Source organism: Mustela putorius, unplaced genomic scaffold, assembly GCF_011764305.1.
Source record: "Mustela putorius furo isolate JIRA1106 unplaced genomic scaffold, ASM1176430v1.1 tig00000785_pilon_pilon_pilon, whole genome shotgun sequence".
In the NCBI taxonomy this organism is placed as follows: Eukaryota; Metazoa; Chordata; class Mammalia; order Carnivora; family Mustelidae; genus Mustela; species Mustela putorius.
In genome coordinates, this window is record NW_025421480.1 from 7282144 (window position 1) to 7305064 (window position 22921).

General features: G+C 47.6%; 1 protein-coding gene across 2 annotated transcripts; it reads left to right on the forward strand.

The window, feature by feature from the left end:
* Positions 1 to 359: 359 nt before the first annotated feature.
* ZBTB18 (zinc finger and BTB domain containing 18) lies at positions 360 to 9343 on the forward strand. 2 transcript variants are annotated; one of them, XM_045084661.1, is made up of 2 exons: positions 360 to 480; positions 5432 to 9343. In XM_045084661.1, exon 2 carries the CDS (start codon positions 5446 to 5448, stop codon positions 7036 to 7038), a length of 1593 nt encoding a protein of 530 aa, XP_044940596.1. In that variant the 5' UTR covers positions 360 to 480; positions 5432 to 5445; the 3' UTR covers positions 7039 to 9343. The 2 variants fall into 2 exon arrangements, with proteins under 2 accessions (XP_044940596.1, XP_044940595.1); XM_045084660.1 differs by lacking the exon at positions 360 to 480 and adding an exon at positions 970 to 3008.
* The last annotated feature ends 13578 nt before the right edge of the window (positions 9344 to 22921 follow it).

Below are 22921 nucleotides of genomic sequence, written 5' to 3' on the forward strand. Positions count from 1 at the left end.
CGAGGCTGGGCGGGGGGGGGGAACATCTGGCCGGCGCCGCCGCGTGCGTGCGTGGTGCGTCCTCCCGCCCCCTCCCCTCCCCCTCCCCCGGCCGCCCCCCCCGTCCCCCGCCCCCCCCTTCCCCGGCCGGCGGCTCCGCGCTCGCTCCCTCGCTCGCTCCCTCGCTGTGTCTGGCAGGCTGCGGCCGCCGCTGGGCTGCTGCCATGGGGAGCCGTTGAGAGTGGGGCCCTCTTCGCTCCGCCGCGCTCCTCCGGCTGCCAGCGGGGGTGGGTGGGAGGGAGGGAGGGGGCAGGGGGGAGCGGGCGACGGAGCCGGGATTGGGGGGCGGGGGGGCCGGGAGGGAGGGGGGCAAGAGGAGGAGGAAGCCCACCAAGTCCGGCGGCGGCGGCGGCGGCGGCGGCGGCCGGGAGGAGGAGGAGGAGGAGGCGGAGGACGCGGCGGCGGCGGCGGCGGGGACGCGGTGACTTAGGGCCGCTCCGTGTGAGTCCCGGCGCCGGCCCCGGCCCCTGACCCGGCGTCCCCTCCGCGCCCGGCCCCCCTGGCGGGCGGGGGGCGCCAGCTGTGCGGCCCCGGCCGGCGGGCCAGAGCGGGCGGAGGGCGGGCCGGGCCGGGGGCGCCCCCGCGAGTGGAGTTAGTTTGTGTGCTTGGAGCGGTTGGGGCGGCGGGGGGCGGCGCAGCTGCGGGAGGCCGGGCGCGGGGACGGGGCCGCCGCAGCTGCGGGGTCGGGCGGGGTGCGGGCTCGCCGGCTCCGCGCCGCGCCCCCCCCAGCCCGCCCCCCGCCTGCCCGCCCCGCGGCCGGTGCAGCTGCGGCGCGGGGCGGGCTCCCGGCCGGTGCAGCTGCGGCGGCGCCTCCCGGGTGCGGAGGGCGGCGGGCTGGGGGAGGGGGCTTGGGAGCCGCCGCAGCTGCAGCGGCGCCCGGGACGGCCGCGGCTCCGGGGACCGGTGCAGCTGCAGTGGCGCCCGGGGGGGGGAGGGGGCCGGCGGGGGAGGGGCCCCTCCCGGGCTGGTGCAGTTGCCGGGAGGCCCCGGGGGCTCGCGCGCCGCGGCGTCGGGGAAGCGGTAGCAGCCACCCTCCTCCCGCGGGCTTCTTCTTACGACTTTTCTTTTGTTGTTGCTGTGACCCGGGTCTGTTTTCTCGTCTGCTGTTTAAGGTGTTTTCCTGCTGCACCGGCTCTCCGCCCTCCACCTCCTTCCCTGTGGTTTAACCTTCCTCTTTCCCCGTGTGTTTTCTGCACGGTGAACTACATGGAGATTTGCATTTCTCCCCCGCTCCGCTCTTCTCCACTCCGAACCCTTGCCCCCCACTCCTTAGGGGGAAAAAAAAAAAACCCAAAACAAAAAACCCAACCTTGCAAACCCTCTCTGGACCCCGCGGTAGCAAGACTATGAAGGGGTTGATTTGTGGGGTGGGAGTCGCTGGCCCATTGCGGTGCTTGGGACTCATTAAACTGTCACTCACCCCCCACCCCACTGGGTAAATGGGGTGATTAATGTCTGATATATTGGAATGGGGCGAGGGCATTTGTGGAGAATAGATTGTGTGGCTGAGGAGGAATGCAGCTCCGAAGAGTGCCGCCTCGAACAGGCGTTCGTCATTATGTCATTCACCGCGAAGTTAGAGAAAGTTAGGTTTGTGACTTTGGCAAAGTGAGGACTGGACAGAGACGTTGGTTTTTGTTACTCTCTTACTCGGCCGCGGTTTCCTGATGAGGATGGAGGGCTGATCACCAGGGCTGCAACACTCGCGCCTCGGGCCTTTTCTACGCCTCACGGTCCCCAGAGTCTGTGGAGATGTATCTGACATTCACAGATGTCGCAGCACCTTGCAGGGCGCTGGTCAGCCCAGCCTGGGGTTACGTGAGGATTTCATCAGCCATTAGAAAAGACCCACAAAGTCGAGCTAAAAGTTCCCAAACTTAAGAGATCTGCGCCCCCCCCCCCCCCTTCTTACTGAAAGCTGAAAGGTTTTCCTGAGATTGTGAAACATTACAGAGCGACCCAAAAAAAGATTGTTATGGGACACAGATCAAGGGGAAGACAAAGTTCTGCTTTTTTCTGAGCGGAGGGTCAGATCAGATAGGCAGGTGCAGCGCTCATTTTAAGTGGCCGTAGCAGGTTGTATCAGTTTATTAATTTGTCTCATGGAGCTGAAGTTCTTTCCAGGATTTCAGAAAGTGCAGTTTCACCTTGTTGATACCGAGAGCCGATATTTGCATGAAGTGGTAGTGTGAGAGATTTTATCGAGAAGTAGTAGGAGACAAAACAAAATGAGAGTGAAATCGTAAGGTGAACCGGGCCGGAGTAATAGTTCTGTCTCGTCTTCCAGCATTCTGAGACACGTATGCCATTATCTGGGCAGAAAAGAAAAAAAAAAAAAATGAAAGTACCGTAATAATGTCGAAATGGGACTGGAGATGTCAATTGGGTTGGTTTAAAAATATCCCCTAAGCTGCCTTTGAAACTAAACGTTGGAGTTGAATAAAAGTGAATCTGGATTTCCTGCATAGCACCGTGGCTTGAGTGTGCTGTCAGTATGCAAGCCAGTCCACCAACTTAAGACAGAAGTGTTGCTATTCCATAAATACAGTAGAACTCCATATGCTGAGTTTTTCCATTTCTTTCTGTTAGAAAGTTTGGAAAAAAAGGGAGACTTTGAAGTATTTTGTTTATACTAACAGAAGAGAAAAGTTCTCCTAAGAAAAAGCTGGTGGCAGGAGTGTAGAGGAGTAGCATATGGCATTAAAAGGAGCACAGCTGGAGGTAGCATTTCCATCTGAACATGATGTCAGAGCAGCTGACAGCCTGCCATCCCTCAGCCTTTTATTCTAACACACAGACAGGGAGTTAGTGTGTGCGGATCTGTGGTGGAGAAGGTATCTTATTCCTCTCTAACATCATCTCCACTTTGCATCTGTCTCTCTTAGTCTGCTTTTTTTCCACCGATGTAACAGACCTGGAGCCAGCGAGACTCAGAGGAAAGGACTTAATCAGGTTTATGTGTCCTAAAGGTAGGAGTAGCAAGAGATTAGACGGAGCATATTTCTGTTTTGGTGTGTTGTTTATTTAATTAAAAAAAAAATCACATTACTTTTCTAACCCAGTTTAGGAATAATATATGAAACTGAGTCTTAAATGAACATCTTACTGGGGTTGGGAGTCTTGGGCTTGTTTAGTTTTAATTTTTATCCCTTTTGCTCGAGCAAGTAAATAACTTTAATACACAGAAATATTGCAAGTTTTGAAATGAGAAGGAAGGCTTTGAAATGTTGCTTTTCGAGATCACTTTGGATTAAAATGCTTCGTGTGGTTGTTCACTGCTATTTAGATTCCTTTTGCTTGTGGGGCGGAGGGGGGAGAGAAATTGTCAACTGTCTGGAATCCAGCATTCAAACTTATATGAGAAGATTATTCTAGTTAAGGAGCTAGATTGTTGTGTAATTAATTCCACTGTGAAACTTTATTCTTCAAAACATTCAGCAGCACTACTGAAACATACAGCTGTAGTGCTTTTGAAACCGAAGGTTTTTTTAAAAGGGAGGAAAAAAAAAAAACTTTTGTCCCCAGGAGAATAGTGTGACTGGTTTCCTCATTTCTCTTTCAAATATATATTTAAGAGAGCTTTTATTTCAGCATAACAATAATTATTTGCAGGAGTTTTTGTGTTAGCGACTAATTTAGAACTTGTAGATTTGAGCTGCCTGAATTGGCCAGACAGCTGTAATCGCACTCCTCTATTCTTAATCTCTTTATCTGGGCAGCAGCTGCCATATGGCCACAGTCAGCTGGATCAGATGTTTATAAGCTTCCTTCTTCGTCCCTCTCTGTCCTCTCAGCCTCCTAATTTGATCACGGCTACCTTGTGAGCTGCCCTCCAATCTTTATTTTTAGCCCTCTCAAGGATTAGGATTGATGTTAGCTGTGGGGCACTTAAAGTGATTGTATTGTAAATCTTGGTTTATTCTAGCGGTGGCATCGTGGCAATTGGGGGGCTAGGGTGAAAGTTTTGGTCCATCTTGGGCAAAGTGGAGAAAAAGCAGGGAGGTAATTTCTGGAATATTAAATTGCTGTGTGTCCGTTGCCCACATGCACTCTGAGCTGCTTGGTGTGGAACCTTGCTTCTGGTCACAGGAAAGGGGAAGTCGGGTTTTCTTGAATTTTTTAAGGAGTTGAATTTTGCAGTTGAATTTTGACCCTTTGTACATCTTCGCCTTTCCTCTCCATCTGCCCCTCCTTCACCAGAAAACAAGGGCAGCCGGGCATATTGGAAAGAATAGAAGCTAGTGGGAAAGCAAAAATATATCAAGTTTTAATGAAACAAAGTATTTTCTGTCGCATGAGGTAAGGCAGAGTCAGGGAAAAAAAATAGTTTCTCTTTTTCTAGCAAGGCTTTTGGGGGTGGGGGGGGGTGGATGTTGAACCTGTAAAGCTTTTGAATGCGATACGCCTTCATTTGAAAGTTTGAAATAATTTTAGTATGGAATTCATTTGCTTTGCAACAGATCAAAGTTTAGATGAGAATTTTCAGAGTTCAGTGAAGCCCTTCTGGTTCCTGATATTCTGGATGTACAGAGTTTTACAAAGAAATATTACTGTTTTTTTTTCTCAATTCATTTAAAAAATATTTGGATTCGTTCATAGTAAAGATGATCTTTTCCATCTGTTGGTGTAGTTCTCTCTGATCTCGTACATGTGTGCCATACCTGCAAATCCTAAGGCATTAACATCTGTTTTTATACACAGGGCTTTTGTTGTTGTAACACTCTGACTTTAAAAGTGAGTTGTTTGCTAATTTCTGGGCTAATTATGCGATTTCATTTTTTCCCCCTCGATTCAGCCAGTGTGTGCGTTAAAATCGAGCTTTCTAAGTGCAGTCCTGTATCAAGAGTAATAAAATAAGGACGGTTGAACAAGTTTTCTGAATCTTTCAGAACGTGTTTGGGACTTCTCTTTGTTCATTCCATGAGCTGTTCCCTTTGAAATTAAAGCTGTTTTGTAGGTTTTGTGGGACATAATTTGGTGAGTAGCTTCACTTCTTCTGAAAGAGAGCTGAATTCCTCTTCTCAGTAAGAGACTGCACTGAAATGAAGGCTTTTGAAACTTAACTGAAAGTTCCAGGAAGGTGGAGATGCATCAGGGACCGTTGGGCTGGGGCGAGGAAGTTTGCAAAGTGCACTTTTTCTGCTCCTCGGGTGGACTAGGTTTTGTGCGAATGATCTGGTAGTCCCGGGGTCAGAAGCCTGATTAGAATGCAGGGACGTGTACCTCGGCGGCCCTAGCCGAATCACTGTCACTATCTTTGTGTGTGTGTGTGTGTGTGTGTGTTTGTGTGTGTGTGCGCGCGCGTGCGTGTGTGCGCGGGGGGACCGGCGGCCCCCGAGCGCTGGAAGGTTGCTCCTGAGCCGGCTCTCACGAGAAGTCTGTCTGTCCGCAGGTTATGAAGACAGCATGGAGTTCCCAGACCACAGTAGACATCTGCTGCAGTGTCTGAGCGAGCAGCGGCACCAGGGCTTCCTGTGTGACTGCACCGTGCTGGTGGGAGATGCCCAGTTCCGCGCGCACCGAGCTGTGCTGGCTTCGTGCAGCATGTACTTCCACCTCTTTTACAAGGACCAGCTGGACAAAAGGGACATTGTTCATCTGAACAGCGACATTGTTACAGCCCCAGCTTTCGCTCTCCTGCTGGAATTCATGTATGAAGGGAAACTCCAGTTCAAAGACTTGCCCATTGAAGACGTGCTCGCAGCTGCCAGTTATCTGCACATGTATGACATCGTCAAAGTCTGCAAAAAGAAGCTGAAAGAGAAAGCCACCACGGAGGCGGACAGCACCAAGAAGGAGGAGGACGCCTCCAGTTGCTCGGACAAAGTCGAGAGCCTCTCGGACGGCAGCAGCCACATGGCCGGTGACCTGCCCAGCGACGAGGACGAGGGCGAAGACGACAAACTGAACCTCCTGCCGGGCAAGAGGGACTTGGCGGCCGAGCCGGGGACCATGTGGATGCGCCTGCCCTCGGACTCGGCGGGCCTCCCCGCGGCGGGCGGGGAGCCCGAGCCCCACGGCGCCGCCGCCGCCGCCGCCGCCGCCGCCGCCGCCGGCAAAACAGTGGCCAGTCCGTGCAGCTCCAGCGAGTCTTTGTCCCAGAGGTCTGTCACCTCCGTGAGGGATTCGGCAGATGTTGACTGTGTGCTGGACCTGTCTGTCAAGTCCAGCCTGTCAGGAGTTGAAAATCTGAACAGCTCTTATTTCTCTTCACAGGACGTGCTGAGAAGCAACCTGGTGCAGGTGAAGGTGGAGAAAGAGGCTTCCTGTGAGGAGAGCGAGGTTGGCGCTAGTGACTATGACATGGAACATAGCGCTGTGAAAGAGGGCGGGAGCACTAACGCCAGGGTACAGTATGAGCCGGCGCACCTGGCGCCGCTGAGGGAGGACTCGGTGCTGCGGGAGCTCGAGCGCGAGGACAAAGGCAGCGACGACGAGATGATGACCCCGGACGCCGAGCGCGGCCCGGTGGAGGGCGGCATGGAGAGCAGCCTGCTGCCCTACGTGTCCAACATCCTGAGCCCGGCCGGCCAGATCTTCATGTGCCCGCTGTGCAACAAGGTCTTCCCCAGCCCGCACATCCTGCAGATCCACCTGAGCACGCACTTCCGCGAGCAGGACGGGCTGCGCAGCAAGCCGGCCGCCGACGTCAACGTGCCCACCTGCTCGCTGTGCGGCAAGACCTTCTCGTGCATGTACACGCTCAAGCGCCACGAGCGGACCCACTCGGGCGAGAAGCCCTACACGTGCACGCAGTGCGGCAAGAGCTTCCAGTACTCGCACAACCTGAGCCGCCACGCCGTGGTGCACACGCGCGAGAAGCCGCACGCCTGCAAGTGGTGCGAGCGCAGGTTCACGCAGTCGGGGGACCTGTACAGACACATCCGCAAGTTCCACTGTGAGTTGGTGAACTCGTTGTCGGTCAAAAGCGAAGCCCTGAGCTTGCCCACTGTCAGAGACTGGACCTTAGAAGATAGCTCGCAAGAACTCTGGAAATAATTTTCTATATCTATATATATATATAAATAATATATATATATATACATATATATATATATATATATATGCGTATCTATACATAGATCTCTATCTAGTTGTGGTACGGTCTAAAAGCAGCCTTGTTTCCTGGAACTAAAACGTCGGGGCGTTAACTCGGTTTTGCACTTTAGAGTAGCATGAGACTCTCACTAATTTAGCGTTCTGGTAAAAGAGACTTTGGAGCAAGTCGGAGACTAGCGGGGGCTTCTCCTCCGAGGGGGTCGGGGAAGGAAGCCGACGAGGACCTCTGGAACAACTCGTCCTGTCACAGGATGCTCTCACAGGGCTTGATTCTGTCGCCACTGCATTGTCTTCTGAGCGCGCTCTCTCTCTCGCTCTCTCGCTCTCTCTCTCGCTCTTTTTCCACGTTGTTTTGGTTTTGTGTTTCTGTTTTGGTTCGGTTTTTCTGTTCTGTTCTGTTTTCTTTTTCTTGTCGTCGTCGTCGTCGTCGTCGTCCCCTTTCCTTTTTCAGAGTAGAAATTCCCTCCAGTTTGATTAGCCTCTTTATAGGTCACAAAATTGCATGAATCTTTTCTGGCTGTTGGAAACCTGAATGCTTTTAGACCCAAATGGAAAATTTCTGAAATGCTGGATTATCTATTTTTAAACAAGCAGTTGACTTAAAACTTTCTGTGGCAACTTCTGGTTTTCTGACGGTTCCCAATGAGAGAAATTCTGAACGTACACTGGGATCACTGGGACGCTGTCTTTGTGAAGGTTTGCTTGGGATGAAAAGGATATTGCAGCTTCAGCAGTGTTGAACTGTGTGTTGAAAAATGTGAATTACTGTTCTTGTATACTGTAACTGATTACACGGGCTGGGGGGGTGTCAAAGAACTTGACAGGTTGTGTTGATGCTCTTAGTTGAGTCTTGAAAAGTAAATATTAACGCTACAGAAATGCATGAGTTTCAATATATTTTTTGTCTTTGTTTGCATTGTATAACTTTAACGAGTGAGTTGAAAATTATTTAATTTCCTTAGAAAAAAAAATAGCACCGTTTGGGGGAAAAAACTGGTGTTATGAAGAACGTAAATGCACTGTTTTTATTTTTATTTTATATAATTTAAATTGACTTTCCCACTGTCTTTAAGTTGAAACTGTTAAGCTGAATACAAACTTAAGCTGCAAATTGATAACTTCGCTACATAACAAGGAAAATATAAATGTTTACAAACGGCTTAAAGATTTGCATGTGCAGTGTGCATTTATAACAAACTTCTAATTGCACAAAACCCATGCCGGCTCAAAAGTTTAGGTGTACACATTTACCCAGCTGAGCGTTTTTAGAGTAACTACTGCACAAACCGACAATAGGTCATTCTCTCTCTTCCTTTTCTTCTTCCTTTTTTTTGGGAGGGGTGGCTCCCCTTCTCTTTTTCTTCCCTGCTCCCTTACCCACCCACCCTCTCTCCCTCCTCCTCCCTGCCTTCATCCTCCCCATCCCCCCCCCCCACCCCCGACTCATGAAAAGATTCTATGGACTGAAAAAGCCCCGGGCTGAAAGGACTGGACGGCCTTGATTGGCGTGGGGAAGGTGGGGAAGGGGGTTAGTAGACTATGTGTATCGGGGCAGCAGAGGCTGCAGCCCAACGTGTGGTTTTAATGACCAGCACGCAGGGCAAAAGCATTTTGCACAGTGTTTGTTTTCCTGTCTTGCACTTACAAATAAGGTCTATGGGAGTAGCATGGAAAACGTTTGCTGTTTTTCCCTTTTTTTTTTTTTTAATTGCTTTTGTTTAAAATTTGATCGCCTTAACTACTGTAAACATAGCCTATTTTTGTGCTTAAGATACTGAATGGAAAACTCCATTGTGTGTTGCTGGACTGTTTTGGAAATATTTGGTCAAATGTGTGTTAATTTGGCTGTAATGGCATTTAAAGCAAACAAACAAACAAAAAAAAGCTGTGAAAATGGCCTTGGAGCATTATCTTTAGTTACTTGAAGAGTTTCTAGTTTTTTTAAATACAGTTTATGTTAAAGTAATTTTTATTAATTTAGAGGAGACAATCAATGTCTGAGAAAAACGGACTTTCTTTTGGATTTTCTTTTTGTGGTCATTGTGAGTGATTGCTTTTTCCTTTTATTAGTTTCACATTCTTCCTTTGTTCTAAAACTTAGACTGACATCTAGCTTTGACAATCATAGTATGTTTTATTTTCCTGAGGGGGGAATAACTTATAATGCTGTTTAGTTTTGTACTATTGGTGTGTTGGTGAATTTTTAAACTGTGTGCTAACTGCAATAAATTATATGAACTGAGAACCTTGTGTGCGTCATTGCAGTCGTGATTATGTCCTACGTAGACCCTAAATATGTGTTGTACGTGGCATCTTTATTTTTAATATCAGTTCTGTCCAGAGCTTGTGGGATGATCAGGATGCCTCAACTCACTCAACTGGAAATGTGCAAACATTTGGGCTTTCGGTCCTTTAAGATGCTAATGCACATTTTTAAAACGTGACCCATTTTCTACAACCTAGGTCAAGAATGTTAAGGTAATTCCCTGGCAATCCGTGAATCTACAGAACTTTGCGTGGCAGCCTGGGTTTTTCCTGGTGACGCTGCACGGCTAGCTGCTCACCCATACACCCCAGGCCTTTTTCATGGGTAATTTTATCCCAAGTTGATGGGTCAGATCTATTCTTCTGCGTTCTGGTGTAAGTGGAAGATTGAAGGAGACCGGATGTCTTAATTTGGAAGATTGCTTGGGCTAATGACTGGAATTCTAGGCAATCAAATTAGCAGGCATGTGATTGTTCAAGATGGTCTATACACATCCTTTTTGTTGCTGGGAGAGCTCAGAAGTTCCCAACTTTTTAATTCTCAAGGTTTCGAGGACTCTGGACCCTAATTTTTGCCATCGTCCCGACTTTGCGCTCGTCTCGTTGGGCGTGTCAGGGTGAGAAAACACTGCTGGTGGATGGCAGGAATTCACAAGACCACCACACAGACGCACTGGACAGGACAGTGTGCAGGGCTGGCACAGACACGAGAGTGGGAATCCTCGGGTCTGTATTTGCCCATAGCTTCTGAGGCTTTGAAAGATACACAGGAAGACAGTTTTACATCACTACAGTCAAATATGATACATTTCCATTACACTGGCCTAGAGCAACGTGAATATTCTTAAATTCTATAAAAGAAGTGGGATGTAGGGTCCAGAGCTTGAAAACACACTCATAACCCCCTGGGTGGCTATGGATGGGAATCCAAAAAGATATATATATATATATATATTTTTTTTTTTCTTTTTAAAATTTTAAGCATAGAGCACAATCAATAATTTACTCTTTAGAATCCCTGCGTTTCTTTTTTTTGGTTTCTTTTTGTGGTCGTTGAAGGAAGATTTCTATCACATGCACTCTCACACTTGCTTTTAATCAACCAAGCATCGTTTCGCGTCAAAGGGGAATGTACATTTGAGCTCTACGAAATTATTTCTGCAGCGGTTAACAAGCTTATTTTTAAAAAGGGCTGGAGGTGGGGGCGGGGGTTGGGGAGGGTGGATCTTGTGTTCTCAGCTCCTGCAGTAACTGGTCACAGGACCTCAAAACTTTCTGAAGATGTTGAGAGTTAGAATTTAGTTTCATTGACTAGCATCTAATTTAAAATGAGGAGCACTACCCTAAACTTAGCCAGATATACTTAAAGAACAATATTTTGAAATGTGATTTGGAGGAAATAACTTCTTCAAACACTCCTTGCAAAACTAGAACAGAAATATTAAGTCCATAAATCTCTGCGTTTGTTAAGAGAAGTGAAGGAATCACTTGTTCATTTGCTACATTTCAAAAAAAAGAGAAATTAATTTGTCATGTAATCATGTTGGAAACCATTCAAATTGATTCCCCCTTTGACATCTGGCTGATGTCTAAGTGTATTTTAACTATGTGATTTCATTTACTTCTGAAACCATCTGGTTTTTTAGATAATCAGTTATGCCCTAGATCACTGTGGGCCCAGTACTGTGTGCTAGTTGGTCCCTGGGGAATATCCAAGAAGTATATAAAACGTTAAGGATACTGGTTTTGGATTTCCTTTCTAGTTAATTATGCTATCAGATGAATAGGTGAATCCAGGAGACACTTTTTTGCTTAACAGACTTGTCATGATTACCTATAAATGGGTTATTAGAAGCCTAGAAAAAGGTGAACACTGTATTAAAATTACATGATAATTGCACATTACAATGACCGAAATACTAATTTTCCAAGTAAATCTTTTGTTTTGTGCTATCATCAAAAGAAACATTCGAGTCTTACCCAAGAAGTAACCCTACTTAAAAAAACCTTGACTCTCACAAGTTTCATCAATGAAACACAAGGCGTACAAGAATTAGACTTTATAAGCCTCATTGTGTCAGATAAGAATTAAAAAAATAAAAATGTCCTAAGACCTCAACATTTCCTGTAATTGCATTTTATTCCGGTAAAACTTGAACCATTCTCAGATTTCTAATATAATCAGAGAAACTTTTATATACCTCAGGTTAGGAAACTCAGATAATTTTAGATGTAATTTGCAAGTTTTTGTTTAATTGTTTGGTACGATGTTTGAAATTGCTGATAAAGTACAGTGAATCGAGTAAGTGAAATTTTGAAATCTGAGACAGAAGAGCTCAGTTGTTTTCCTTACACTCATTTGCCATTAAAATGCTAGAGACTATACCATTTGAAAAATAAGGCAATAGTTTTATTATTGTCGTTTTAAAGCGAATAGCTTTTAGGAGTTTCATTTTGGCTAGAGTCCAAGTTTATTACACTGACAAGATTTTGTCCCTTACGTTAACATTTTTCTACCTTTGCCTGCAGAAACATGGCAAAATAACTTCGTATGTGATCCTTTGGTCTAAAAGGTAGAACTACCTATCTGTTAGACGAGGAAGAAGCATGCTTCTGGCCTCCCTCCCCGTCCTTAGATTTTCTTAATATCCTGAAGGGTTAGCTACAGCAGTCAGAGCTTACTGATGTCACTGGAGGTTTTTAGAAATAGCAATTTATTTTCAGAGACATTTTAGAAATGAGACTTTTAGCATTTTTGCAGACTGACCCCTTAAAACTTGTTTCGAATTTTTGTAATTTCTCAGAAACGGAGCTGAGCTCTTTAAATTTAAAACATTGTAATGAGAAAGGATGAGGTCATAGAAATCAAACAGTAGCTCGAAAAGTTTCTCTTCTAAGCCCAAATGCCTTATTACACGAACTTGTTCAATTAATTATCCCGATAACTCAGGCTCCCAGAGTGGCTTTCTCCTGAAATGCTCAAGCACCTGAAAGAACTCAGATTTTTTTTTTTTTTTTGAAAGAGATGAATTTACCAGTTAACTTTTCTGATTCTAGTTCAACATTTGCTAGTTTAGCGTTGATCCCAATCCCTAGGTTTATGTGAGCATGGTATTTCCCTTGGCTGCAGGGTCCTTTACAAAACAATTTTTTGAAGACTGAGATTTTTCTCGAATTTTCTGGCCCTTTCCAACCCTCTTTCTAATCTTGAGGAGTGGGTTTACAGTGGAGCTTGCATTTTGCTATAGGAGGAATTCTCTCTAGTTCGTTTGGCAAGAGAAGAGTGAAAACCCAATTTGGCTTTAAAATGTAGCACATTAGTGAGTAACAGTTTCAGTGAGGATATTCAGAGTGGCTTTGAGAGGCCGTGTGACACCCATAGCAAGTCCATTCACGGAAATGACTTATTTACAGTTTGTCATAATCTCCGGAGTTAATCATTAAATCAAGTCGTTTTTATTAAATGTCAGTCCGCATGCTTAATATTAGCTCTATAGGAATTTGAAGAAGTCATATTGGCCTAAACATTGAAGTTTGTAAGAAGTGTATTTGTGATTAATACAAAGTGGTGTGTGGAGAATGTATTCGAAGACGAGTAAACATTTTAGGGCAGATTAAATCTGTTGTTCCTGAACAGAATGCACACAGAACAGGGCTGGGCTTGGGAGAATGACATACCCTTATTTAGGTGTGCCGTGCCAGGCTAGGGCTAACTTTGATCCGTGACAGGGCTTAAAAGAATGCATCTTAACCATAGGTGATTAAAATATATGTATTACTTAAAACCATTGTAAATAAGGACACACTGGCTTCGTTTGGAGAATCGTCCTCAATGCTTGTGTGCGTTACCTTTGAGAGGATTAGTGAAGACACTAACACTTTTCTATGTCTGGTCCTCTGAAATCATCTTTGATCAAAGTAGGAGCATGTAGGCTTTTCACGTGAGTCTCTTCCATTTGTTTTTTAAAAGCAGGTGAAAAATAAACATGTATCTTTCCTGCGGACCATTTCTTTGGGGACGTTATCACATAGACAGGCTGGTTGCTAATATTGAGGTGACCGATTCCAGTTTACCAAGGAGACAGCAACGTTTCCTAAGGACGTCTATTTGGACAATTTTCAGAAAAGCACAATGGTATAATAATGGATAATTAAAACACTTCAGGAAAGTACTTTTTGCTTGTGAGCCATAACCATAGAAGTTAGTGCCATTTATTTGTCTCTAGTGTAAAAAACAACAACAACAACAAACAACAAACAATTTCTTCTATCTTAAAACCGTTTTTCGGTGTCACTTACTAAAGTGACTCCTCACGGAGTAGAAGTTTGAGCTCAGAGCCATATCCCAAGAAGAGCAAATTTATAAAGTTGTTTCTGTAACTAACTGCCCTTCAGAGAGAGAGAACCTCTTGAGGATGGGCCTGGAGGGGAAAATGGTGCAGGTGTCCATCGAAAGCCTAGGCATTCTCTGTAAGCCCTTGGTGTAGCATTTGTTTAAGATTTCAACATCCCCAAGATTCTGCAACTGAATAGATCTAAAGAAACTGAAGGGTTGGGGGGTGAGGTTGGCAGGTGGACCATCCCTTTAGGTTCTTTCTTATCTCTGTTGAGACTCAAACTCAAATTCATACTTCGCACAGCCCGCTCTGTTTCCCTCCCGTCCTTTTATCAACCATTGGAGGGTACCCTTGATGCGAGGGGTCACTTTAACCCCAGTGCACCAATGAACTTTCCAACCAAATGGTTTTTGTGTCTGAATTTCTACCACTTTGAAATAATGGGAACAATTTTGAAATTGTTTGAAACAATTTGAGGTTGGCCCTCCTTTCCAGTCTGCACCAGCAAACTCTTCCTCTCCAGGGAGGGGTGTAGGGGTCCTAGCATGCGGACGAAGGAGCCCCCCGCTTCATATGTCCGGGGGCTTATTACAACAAATGACATGGAACAGGATGAAATCCTTAGGTTAAGAGGAAACAAAATTAGAGGGTATGCTGGGGCACAGGGAAGTTTTGTTTTTCATACTAAGTGTGGAGTCTAGAAAATGTGGTGATTTCTCACATTCTATTTATATGTTATTTTACTTGAGGGATGCCTCAAAGCGGTACTAGAATCACTTATGTGCAAAAGGGGGAGGGAGGGAGGGTTTGTCATCGTGTGTTCAACTTGCTTTGTAAAGGTGCTTATCTTGCAGTAAAAATAATACTTCAGTCAAAATACAGGCGGTCTGTAGGCTTGACCAGCATGGAGGGATTTTAATGATTGAAGTGTTTCTGTTTAAAAAGTCAGTCAAGTAACGCCCTCGAAGGCAATCAATCCTCATATTGTTATTCTTATTTAATAATACATATACAATTTTTTTCTCTCTCCAAAAATAACAGAACTTTTAGGCATTATAAACCAAAACAATCCCAAGCTTACATCTGTATCTGAATTTTAAAATTTGCATCCTGGACCGGCTGCTCTTAAAATCACGAATTAATTTTGCTATTCCAACTGCAAAAAATCTAACGGCCAGAATTGGAAAATAATCCCATGGTCCAATTATTCTCCACTATCTGAAGACCCATATTGTGTACCGGTTCCTCTCCCCTTACAGACTGCAGCGTCACGTGCTCCCACCCAGACCAGTCTCAACGCACACAGAAAAACTTAGAGCTGGAAGGCACAAAAGTGATTTCCAGTTTATTTATCTTGGAAGTGGACTCCGCAGGGCCAGGACAGGAAGGGGCTCCGAGGACTTTGCAAACGTCTCCTACGTTCCCCAGACCACTGGCTATCTATCATGTCAGACACGGGGTTTTCCTCTCTCTAGGAGCCCCTGAAGGTTGACTCCCCAGCTCTGGGCGCATCTCTGATTGAGTCTGAATCCGAAGTCGACCTTCTTGGGTCATGCCCAGGGGATCCAATCTGCATTCTGTAATTTCATATTTACCACCATTGTGCCTACCATTGTCCGCTCTGTGTATTTTACACACCAAACCCCAGATTGGAATTCTACTATTTCCTTTCCTGACTTGGATCCTTTCGACTATTTTTTAAAAATATTACAGCAGAACGCTCTCTCCTGGTGTCAGAGGGGGACGTGTTTCAGGCCCTCTGCTTCAGGCTCCCCTAGAGCCGAAGCCCTGGCAGGATTCTACTGACTGACACGCTCTCCTTCTCTGCTCCCAGCCACAAAAAGGGTTGCTTGGGTTTCCAAAACATGTTATTTGTTCAACCACAACGAGGCACTGCTCCTTGTAGGCTACTGACTGCGGGGCTGACAGAGCTGCTGCTGGCCGCGCAAGAGGGAGAGAAGAAACATGATGGCATGACCGGGCGGCAGCCAAGACAGGACCCTCAGAACTCATTTGCTGCCCAAGTGGGAGAACTGAATAGTTTTCCACTTAATCTGAAAATTGGCCTCGGTTCTTGGAATGTTTCTCACCTCCTTCTCTCAGCATCAGCTGCTGAAAAGAAGCCTGACGAGGAAGTTGGGGAACGTCCTACCAATGACACGGGGGAACCGGGCCCGACCCCTTCGTTTCTCCGTCTGTGCAAGACCACATTCGTAACACCTGCCTCACCTTCCCCCTTCGAACAGGGCGAAAGCAGGTGTGCATCACGTGCAGAAACAGGGTGCCCCGGACACCCGAGGGAACCTCACTACTATAATCATTATTATTTGTTGGGGCAAGAGGAAGCTTCACCTTTATAGAAAGCCTTCTAACCCACGTGGAATTTTTTTTTTTTCCCAATGTGGCTTTTTATGATTTTAATGCAGGAGCGCTTACGGTCTCCACTCTATTTCGGTTTTCCGCAGGCCCCGAGGAAAGCCAACGCCACCTGAAGCCCGAGAAAGCTCGAGCACCACGGCAAGGAAGACAATGGCGCGTTCCCAGGTGGGTTCGCAGGTGGACACGCGTTTGCGCACACCCGTATCCTGTAACTCACGCCCCCGCTGTGGGGGCCGTTTCCAGACCCCCCCCCCCCAGCGCCTTTCCAACCCTCCGATTTTCTCATCCAAATACCGAAGTCGCATACAGATATTTTTTTTTTCCCCCTTTGGGTCGAAGAGACCCGGACCGAAGCTTCGGGTCACATTTACGCTGGTGACATAATACGAACCACAGCGTCAGGAATATAGATCGAGGTAACGAACAGCCCCAACTCCCCGGGGAGGCGCCCAGATGAAAGTGATTTGCCCAGAGACCTCCATGAGTTACACCAAGAGAAGGTGGCACCGGCCAGATCACAGCTCCCAGCGTCTGTCTCCGGCCTCACGTCGCCAGCGTGCTCTGTTACGTTGTCGGAGGCACGTTGTGGCACCATGACGCTCTGCGCATACTGGATCATAGCGACTGGATCCCTTTTGAGGAAGGTGCACCTGTTCAAAGCCCACAACTCGGTGGAACGCAGAGCTGCTCTGTTCCTTATAAGGAAACCCTGAATTTCTGTTGCCAGGAACACGCGTTCCATCCCCTCCGCGTAAACAGGCGTCAGAAAGCCCTTCCAGAGTGTCCACTCTGCGCTTTGATGCAAGGCCCCTTCACAAAGGATTCGTGCCTCGCTCATCTCTCTCCCTCTTCCTCTCTCCCCTCCATGTAATGACACAAAGCTTCCTTCTTTTTTTATAATTTTCATAGATATTTTAAAAAGGCAATGACTTTAACGGGACATGTTTGGTGAAATAGTCCTTTGGGTTTGATATATTTAGGAGTTTGGTTGAGAAAAAAAGTTGAAAAACAACCAGAACCAAAAACAAACAAGTCCCCCCCGACCGCCCCCCCGCCGCTCGGTGCCATAGACAAGAGTCCAAAGGACATTAGCTGCTCCATTGCACACATTGGAAAGGAGAGTTTGCTGGGAGCTCAGTCCTTCTAATAGACTGGCAATTTTGTAAAAGGTTTAGAGGATTTTGTTTAACCATTTCTGCATGTGTTTTTAATGAGCTCATGAGGGCTTATAACAAAGGCCAGGTTGTGCGTTTTTGTGGTGTTTTCGGCCCTGCTCCCTCCCTGCTGACCCGAGGAATGGGCACCTGTGCTCCTCTCCGGGCTCACCTATGGGAGTCAAGGTGGTGGGGCCATCTCCGGGCCTGTCTTCGTGCCAGGGATGAATCATGCAGTAGGCAGAGCGGAAGGAGTCTCTTTGTTGACAGCTTTCCATCTGGACTTTGGATACGGCTGATCGTTCACGTAGAGCGCTGGTTAGCTGGAAGGGGCGAGGGGAGTCAGCTCCTCCATAAGGGACCAGGAGCATGTAAAGCATCCGCAAAGAACGGCCCCAGGATTTCCTCTGCAAAGCTCAGAGAAGCCTCTCGCTCCCCAAGTTTCAGGGACCCAGGTCTGTGAATGTGTCTGACTGCAGCTTGGACACGTTGACATTTAATAGGCAAAAGGATCCTTTATAGCCCCATTCAGATAATCCGACCGGAGCACACCTGCATAAAAACATGGAGCTCAGGTGGCCAGGAGTGAGCCCCTTTCGAGTTTAATCATTAAAATAAACAGCGCTATTAAGATGAATTTCAGTTTGTCATGTATAAATGTAAAAGGCTCCATAAGGGCTGGTGTTTTGTGATTCGTATAGGAATGTGATGGATGTATGATACGTTTTCCACAGCTATTTAAGAAAAAAAAAAAAAAGATTATCTTAGTCATGGGGTAAAGTTATGTGAGGCATTGCTCTATCCAGGCTGTGTCTGGGCCAGTACAGATTTTTTTTTTTTTTTTTTTTTTTTTTTTGTGAAAGATTACTTCTTGGCAAACTAGATATGCAAACGCCAAAATACAGTAAAACCACATTTAATTGGACCTACTTGCCAACTTCTTGAACACAGCTTGGATTATTCCACTGGAGGCTGCTTCTGTTAAAAGCTGGGGGAGGAGGAAGTGGCATATTGACAAGGCTTCAGATAATTTTTTTTTTTTTCACTCGAAGTACAATTATGCAATGAGCCAAGTTTGGAAGTATTTTACTATGTTTAATAATTATTATTAAAGATATTGTAAAACATATGCATTTGTTAAGTGGAATGTAATGGGAGTGAAATCCTGTCATAAATTTTACTTCGGATTTATTTTCCTATTTTGTTTTTTTATTTGACAGCCTTCCAAATTGGTTCTAGCCAAAACCATGCACTCTAATACATACCGTACTCGATACCAAAGTGAGAATATGAGTAATTTATAGAACCCGAGTGAGAAGCGTTCTCTCCCGCAAGCCAGCTTCTACGGAGCCGTCACCCCTGTTCAGGTAGCCGCTGACACATACAGGCGACACCGGGAGGGAGAGAGCCGGGATGAGAAGCCCTCCGCCCAGAGGGCTCTGCCACCTTCTCCTGGATGATGGCAGCCTCGAAATCCACCGGCCTGGCCACGGCGGAGTGGGGGGTTCAAGCGTCTATTGCTCGAGTGTCTACCCTTCCAGAAGAAAGAGGACTCTCTCTAGGTGTGGGTGGGTCCAGGAGAATCCGACACAGCCCCGGAGGGGTGCCGGGAGGGGGGTGGTCACTGACCATCCATGACTCTGTTCAGGCTTTGCTTCAAGGGACCCCGTTGTCCCTCCCTCGGGAAGCTGAGAAGGCACGAGACCAGTTTGCTTCACATCTTGAGCTTCAACAAATTTATATTGTTTTTACAGTCTCTTTTCCAAGGGAGAGAAAAAAAAAATGCCCCCTGAAACTGTGCTTCTCGAAACCGAACAAAGGGGCCATCTCTGAAGATTAGCAAGCCGCTCTGGATTTGCACCGAGCTCCACCTGCTCTGTGAAAACCCCATGGTTTTCTCACAATCCCACTCAAGCTGCTTAGCAATTGGGCCCTGTCTTGCGAGGGTGGGTATTCTTCAGTTTGACTTCTGTTTGCCCTGTCGTTTCCTCGTGCTATGCCACAGCCCGCGACCGGGGGAGGAGGACAGCCTGGAGAGGAGAAGGCAGAGCCCCGGGGCGTCTGCGGCGAGCACGAGGCAGCCTTGTCCCCAAGGCGGGCAGATGGGAGGCGACCCTAGGTGTGTTTTTGCACGCGTGCCCGAGGACCCGGGAGCCGGAAGCAGCTCCGCGGCTGTGTGGGGTGGACTGCAGCAGTGTGAGCCCTGTGTCTGCAGAGGGGACATGAGGACATCTGGACCGTGTCCCTGCGAGCAGGGCTCCTGCTGCAGGCCTTTGAAAATCCTGCCACGGCGGCCCCCCAGCGCCTTGGAACTTTCTCCCTGGAGAATTTAGAAGAGCCGGTGTCCTTGATTTCCTGGACATCTGCAGCCTCCCCACGCGCGGGGACCCAGGGAGCGTCCTGCGCAGCCCCTCCCCCTGATTCTGAGAGCCCAGAGCTAGGAGAGGGGGTCATGCCCGCGACTCTCCCACTGTCTTCCTTCCGCCGCTACCTGGCTCTGGGCGCTCTGGAACGAGTGACCTCATTCTCTCCCGGTTTCCCCCACCCCCTTCATCTTTTAAACAAACTTCTTGGGTCATGAGATGCTGAGGGTTTTGTTTGTTTGTTTGTTTTTTGTTTTTGTACCTGTTTATAATGCTGATGGAACTTGGGCTGATTAACAAGAAAATATTTTCCAATTAGAGCAGAAATGGTGATTCACTCACCACTTCGGCTTCTACAGCTCGTTGCCACGAAGGACAGGCTCGCTCGGGCGGGGGAGGGCCACGGTCAGGGCAAGTGAGCATTTCTGCCGGCCTTTGGATTTTTAATATCTAACTGTATTGACACGTGGACGACCTTCCATGTCCCCTTTCCAGCCCAGCAGGTCTGGGTCCTTGGCTGTTTTCTGACAGGAGGCAGCTGAGAGGTGCTGAACAGATGTGAGGCAAGAGCCCATCTAGGTCTGCGCTAGGACCATGTTTACACTGTGCCCTGCTTCGGGGAAAGCGAGGGGCTTTCATTACCTTAAATAGCAGCGGACATGAACGTGTGCAGAGCACACCTGGCCAACGAGTCATCCCTGTTAGGACTGCAAAGCGGTTTTCTGCTGGTTTAGCTCCTCACAGAGCCTTGGCTGGACAGCTCCCTGCCGCTTCCCAGCACAGGACGGGCCTCTCATATGAAAAGGCTAATTCTGGTCGCTTCCATAGGAAGGGAAACAGCAGAGCCCATTACCGTCGATGTGGTTCATGGAATTCAGAGTGTCCTGGGGGGACTGGTGACAGGTCTACGGATCAAAGATCATTTGAGTTACATCGATCATTGAGAGAACACACCACACTCACAGACAGACTCCGAAATGACGGAAAACCAAATTCTTAGAGACTGTCATAAAAAATCCCCTATTCCACCATTCACAGCCTGACCACGGACCTAGTCATTCCCTGTATTTCTAGCGCGTCTCTAATCCATCCCAGAATGGGGGAGAACCCTCCCAGAGCGTTGTGTGAGAAAAAAACCATCCCAGAGAACGACCGCGGACTAATTTGTACAAGAGTCTCGCTCAAATATTTTCCCTTTTATTTTTTTTTTCATCCTGAAATCGCAAAGTAAAATGGTTGCTGAATTAAAGATTAGCATGTAAGACTGAAATAGGACGACATTCTTATATTAGTTAAAATTCTTTTGGTTGCAAGGAATAGAAATCCATCTTAAGCTAGTTAAGCCAAAAAAGAATTTTATTATAAGGCTCCTTGGATTCAATGGAATCTGAAAGAGCGATCCGGGAGGCCTTGGGAGCGGCTAGAGCTCCGCATGTAGAGGCTGTCAGGGTCTGCTCGCCTCTCCCTGCCTCCCATTCCCGTTCTGCTGATTGGCATTTCCCATTCCTCAGTCCACATGGTGGGACGGGCTGCCAACTGCTTCTGCATTTCCACGTCTTCATCTTCAGACTCCCTTTGTCAGTTACAGTCCCCGAATCCCGGGGGAGGATTCTGGTTGGCCTGCTTGGACCGGGCACCCACCTCTCAACCAATAGGCTGTGCCAAGGGCAAGGCCCACGGTCCCTGCGGTGGGACCCCACCCTTAGCGCATGGGAGAGGGGCAGGGGCGTGGTCCCCAGGTGGTGGGGATGAGGCAGGTGCTGTGCAGATGGAACAGTAGGGCCCCAATGCGTTTCTCTACCAAAAACAAAGGAAACTATGAAAAAAATAGCGTTTATCTGGAAGCAAGAATAATATATTGTCCTTCGTGGTCCAACAGCAGTTATGAATCTCTAATCCGTGGCCAACTAGTTAAGTGGAATAATGTAGGTTTTCTGAAGTATAAATAATTAACTAGTTTTCCACTAGTTTTAACTAGTTAACTAGTTTTAACTAGTTTCCAGCCTTTCATTTAACTTAGTGCATCTGATCTCCCCCAAATTCCCTACCGCTTTATAATCTCAGAGCACATTCATGTACTGTCTTGCGGAACCCTTACCTGGCTCATTCCGGAGAGCTCGCAGAACTCAACGGCCGGCCTTCTCTTCCAACTATCTGACGGTGATCAGACCACGAAGCACAGAGAATGGAGAAGACACTTGTGTTCTCCTGGTTTAGGATGTAGGAAGGACACCGTGTGCAGTAAGAGCGAGGCAGTCCCAGCAGGCAAGACGCGTGTGTTCTCTGTCTGGGGACAGAGGAGTCCGTGAGTCTAGAACAGGGAGGGACCGGGAAGGCCAGTGGCGGTTAATGCGAGTGACGGCCTCCAACTGAGGACGTAGCTACCAGCAAGGCGGTACTAACCCTCCCAGGTGCCTCCAGGCGCCCAGCTGGGAAATGGGCCTGCCTGGTGGAAAGAGAGACAGGCACCCATGCCATGGGCTGAGGGAAGGGACGCACTCAGTCCATTTGGACGTATGGCTCATCACTCCCTAGCTGCTTACTGTCCCATTGCTAGAGACGCAACATACTCAGTTTGAAGGAAGCTCCTGGTTAGTTAGCTCTTCAAGGCCAAGGTGAAAAAGCATGAAGCTCCTGGATTCAGTGTCTCCAACTGTCTAGAAAACAAATACAAGTATTCTAGGTATCGTGGATTTCACCATTGCTTCAGGCCCCCCAAATTATTGTGCTCTGCACTTGGGGAACTTGGGAGGCTGACAACGGATGATGCCTCCTCTCCAGGCTTTGTTGACCTTCCCCCCGTCCTGGGTGCCTTGAGAGAGGCAGCCGAGGAAGCCAGGACAGGAGAGTCTCTGCTTCGAAGGCAGGCAGCCCACAGGTTGAGCCTTGGGTCAACATTTTTCCTCTATAGCAGAGATTCCACAACCTCCCCTCAGAAGGGCCTTGAGAACCAGACTGGCCAGATGGCCTGCCAGGACACTTGCAGTCACAGATGATGGCAAATGGACTCAGACTAGCTGGAAAATACAAAAAAAATGATTAAGTCATGTGTCGGAGAGTCTGGGGGTGGCCACGGCCTCAGCGGTGACTGGGCACCAGGATTCAGCTAATGGCGTTAGATTCTGTCATTCTGTCCTTCCCTGCCCATCCCCTATCTTGGGTTCACTTCTGTCTTTACAGCCCAAGACGGGCTTTCCTCCCATGATGGGGGAACGGGGCCTGGGCAAAGATGGTGCCAGCTGGCCCTGTCACAGGAAGTGACCCCAGAGGGAAGAGGGTGGCTTCTCTGAACACCCGCCTTTAAAACCCCAAGGGAAGATTTCTG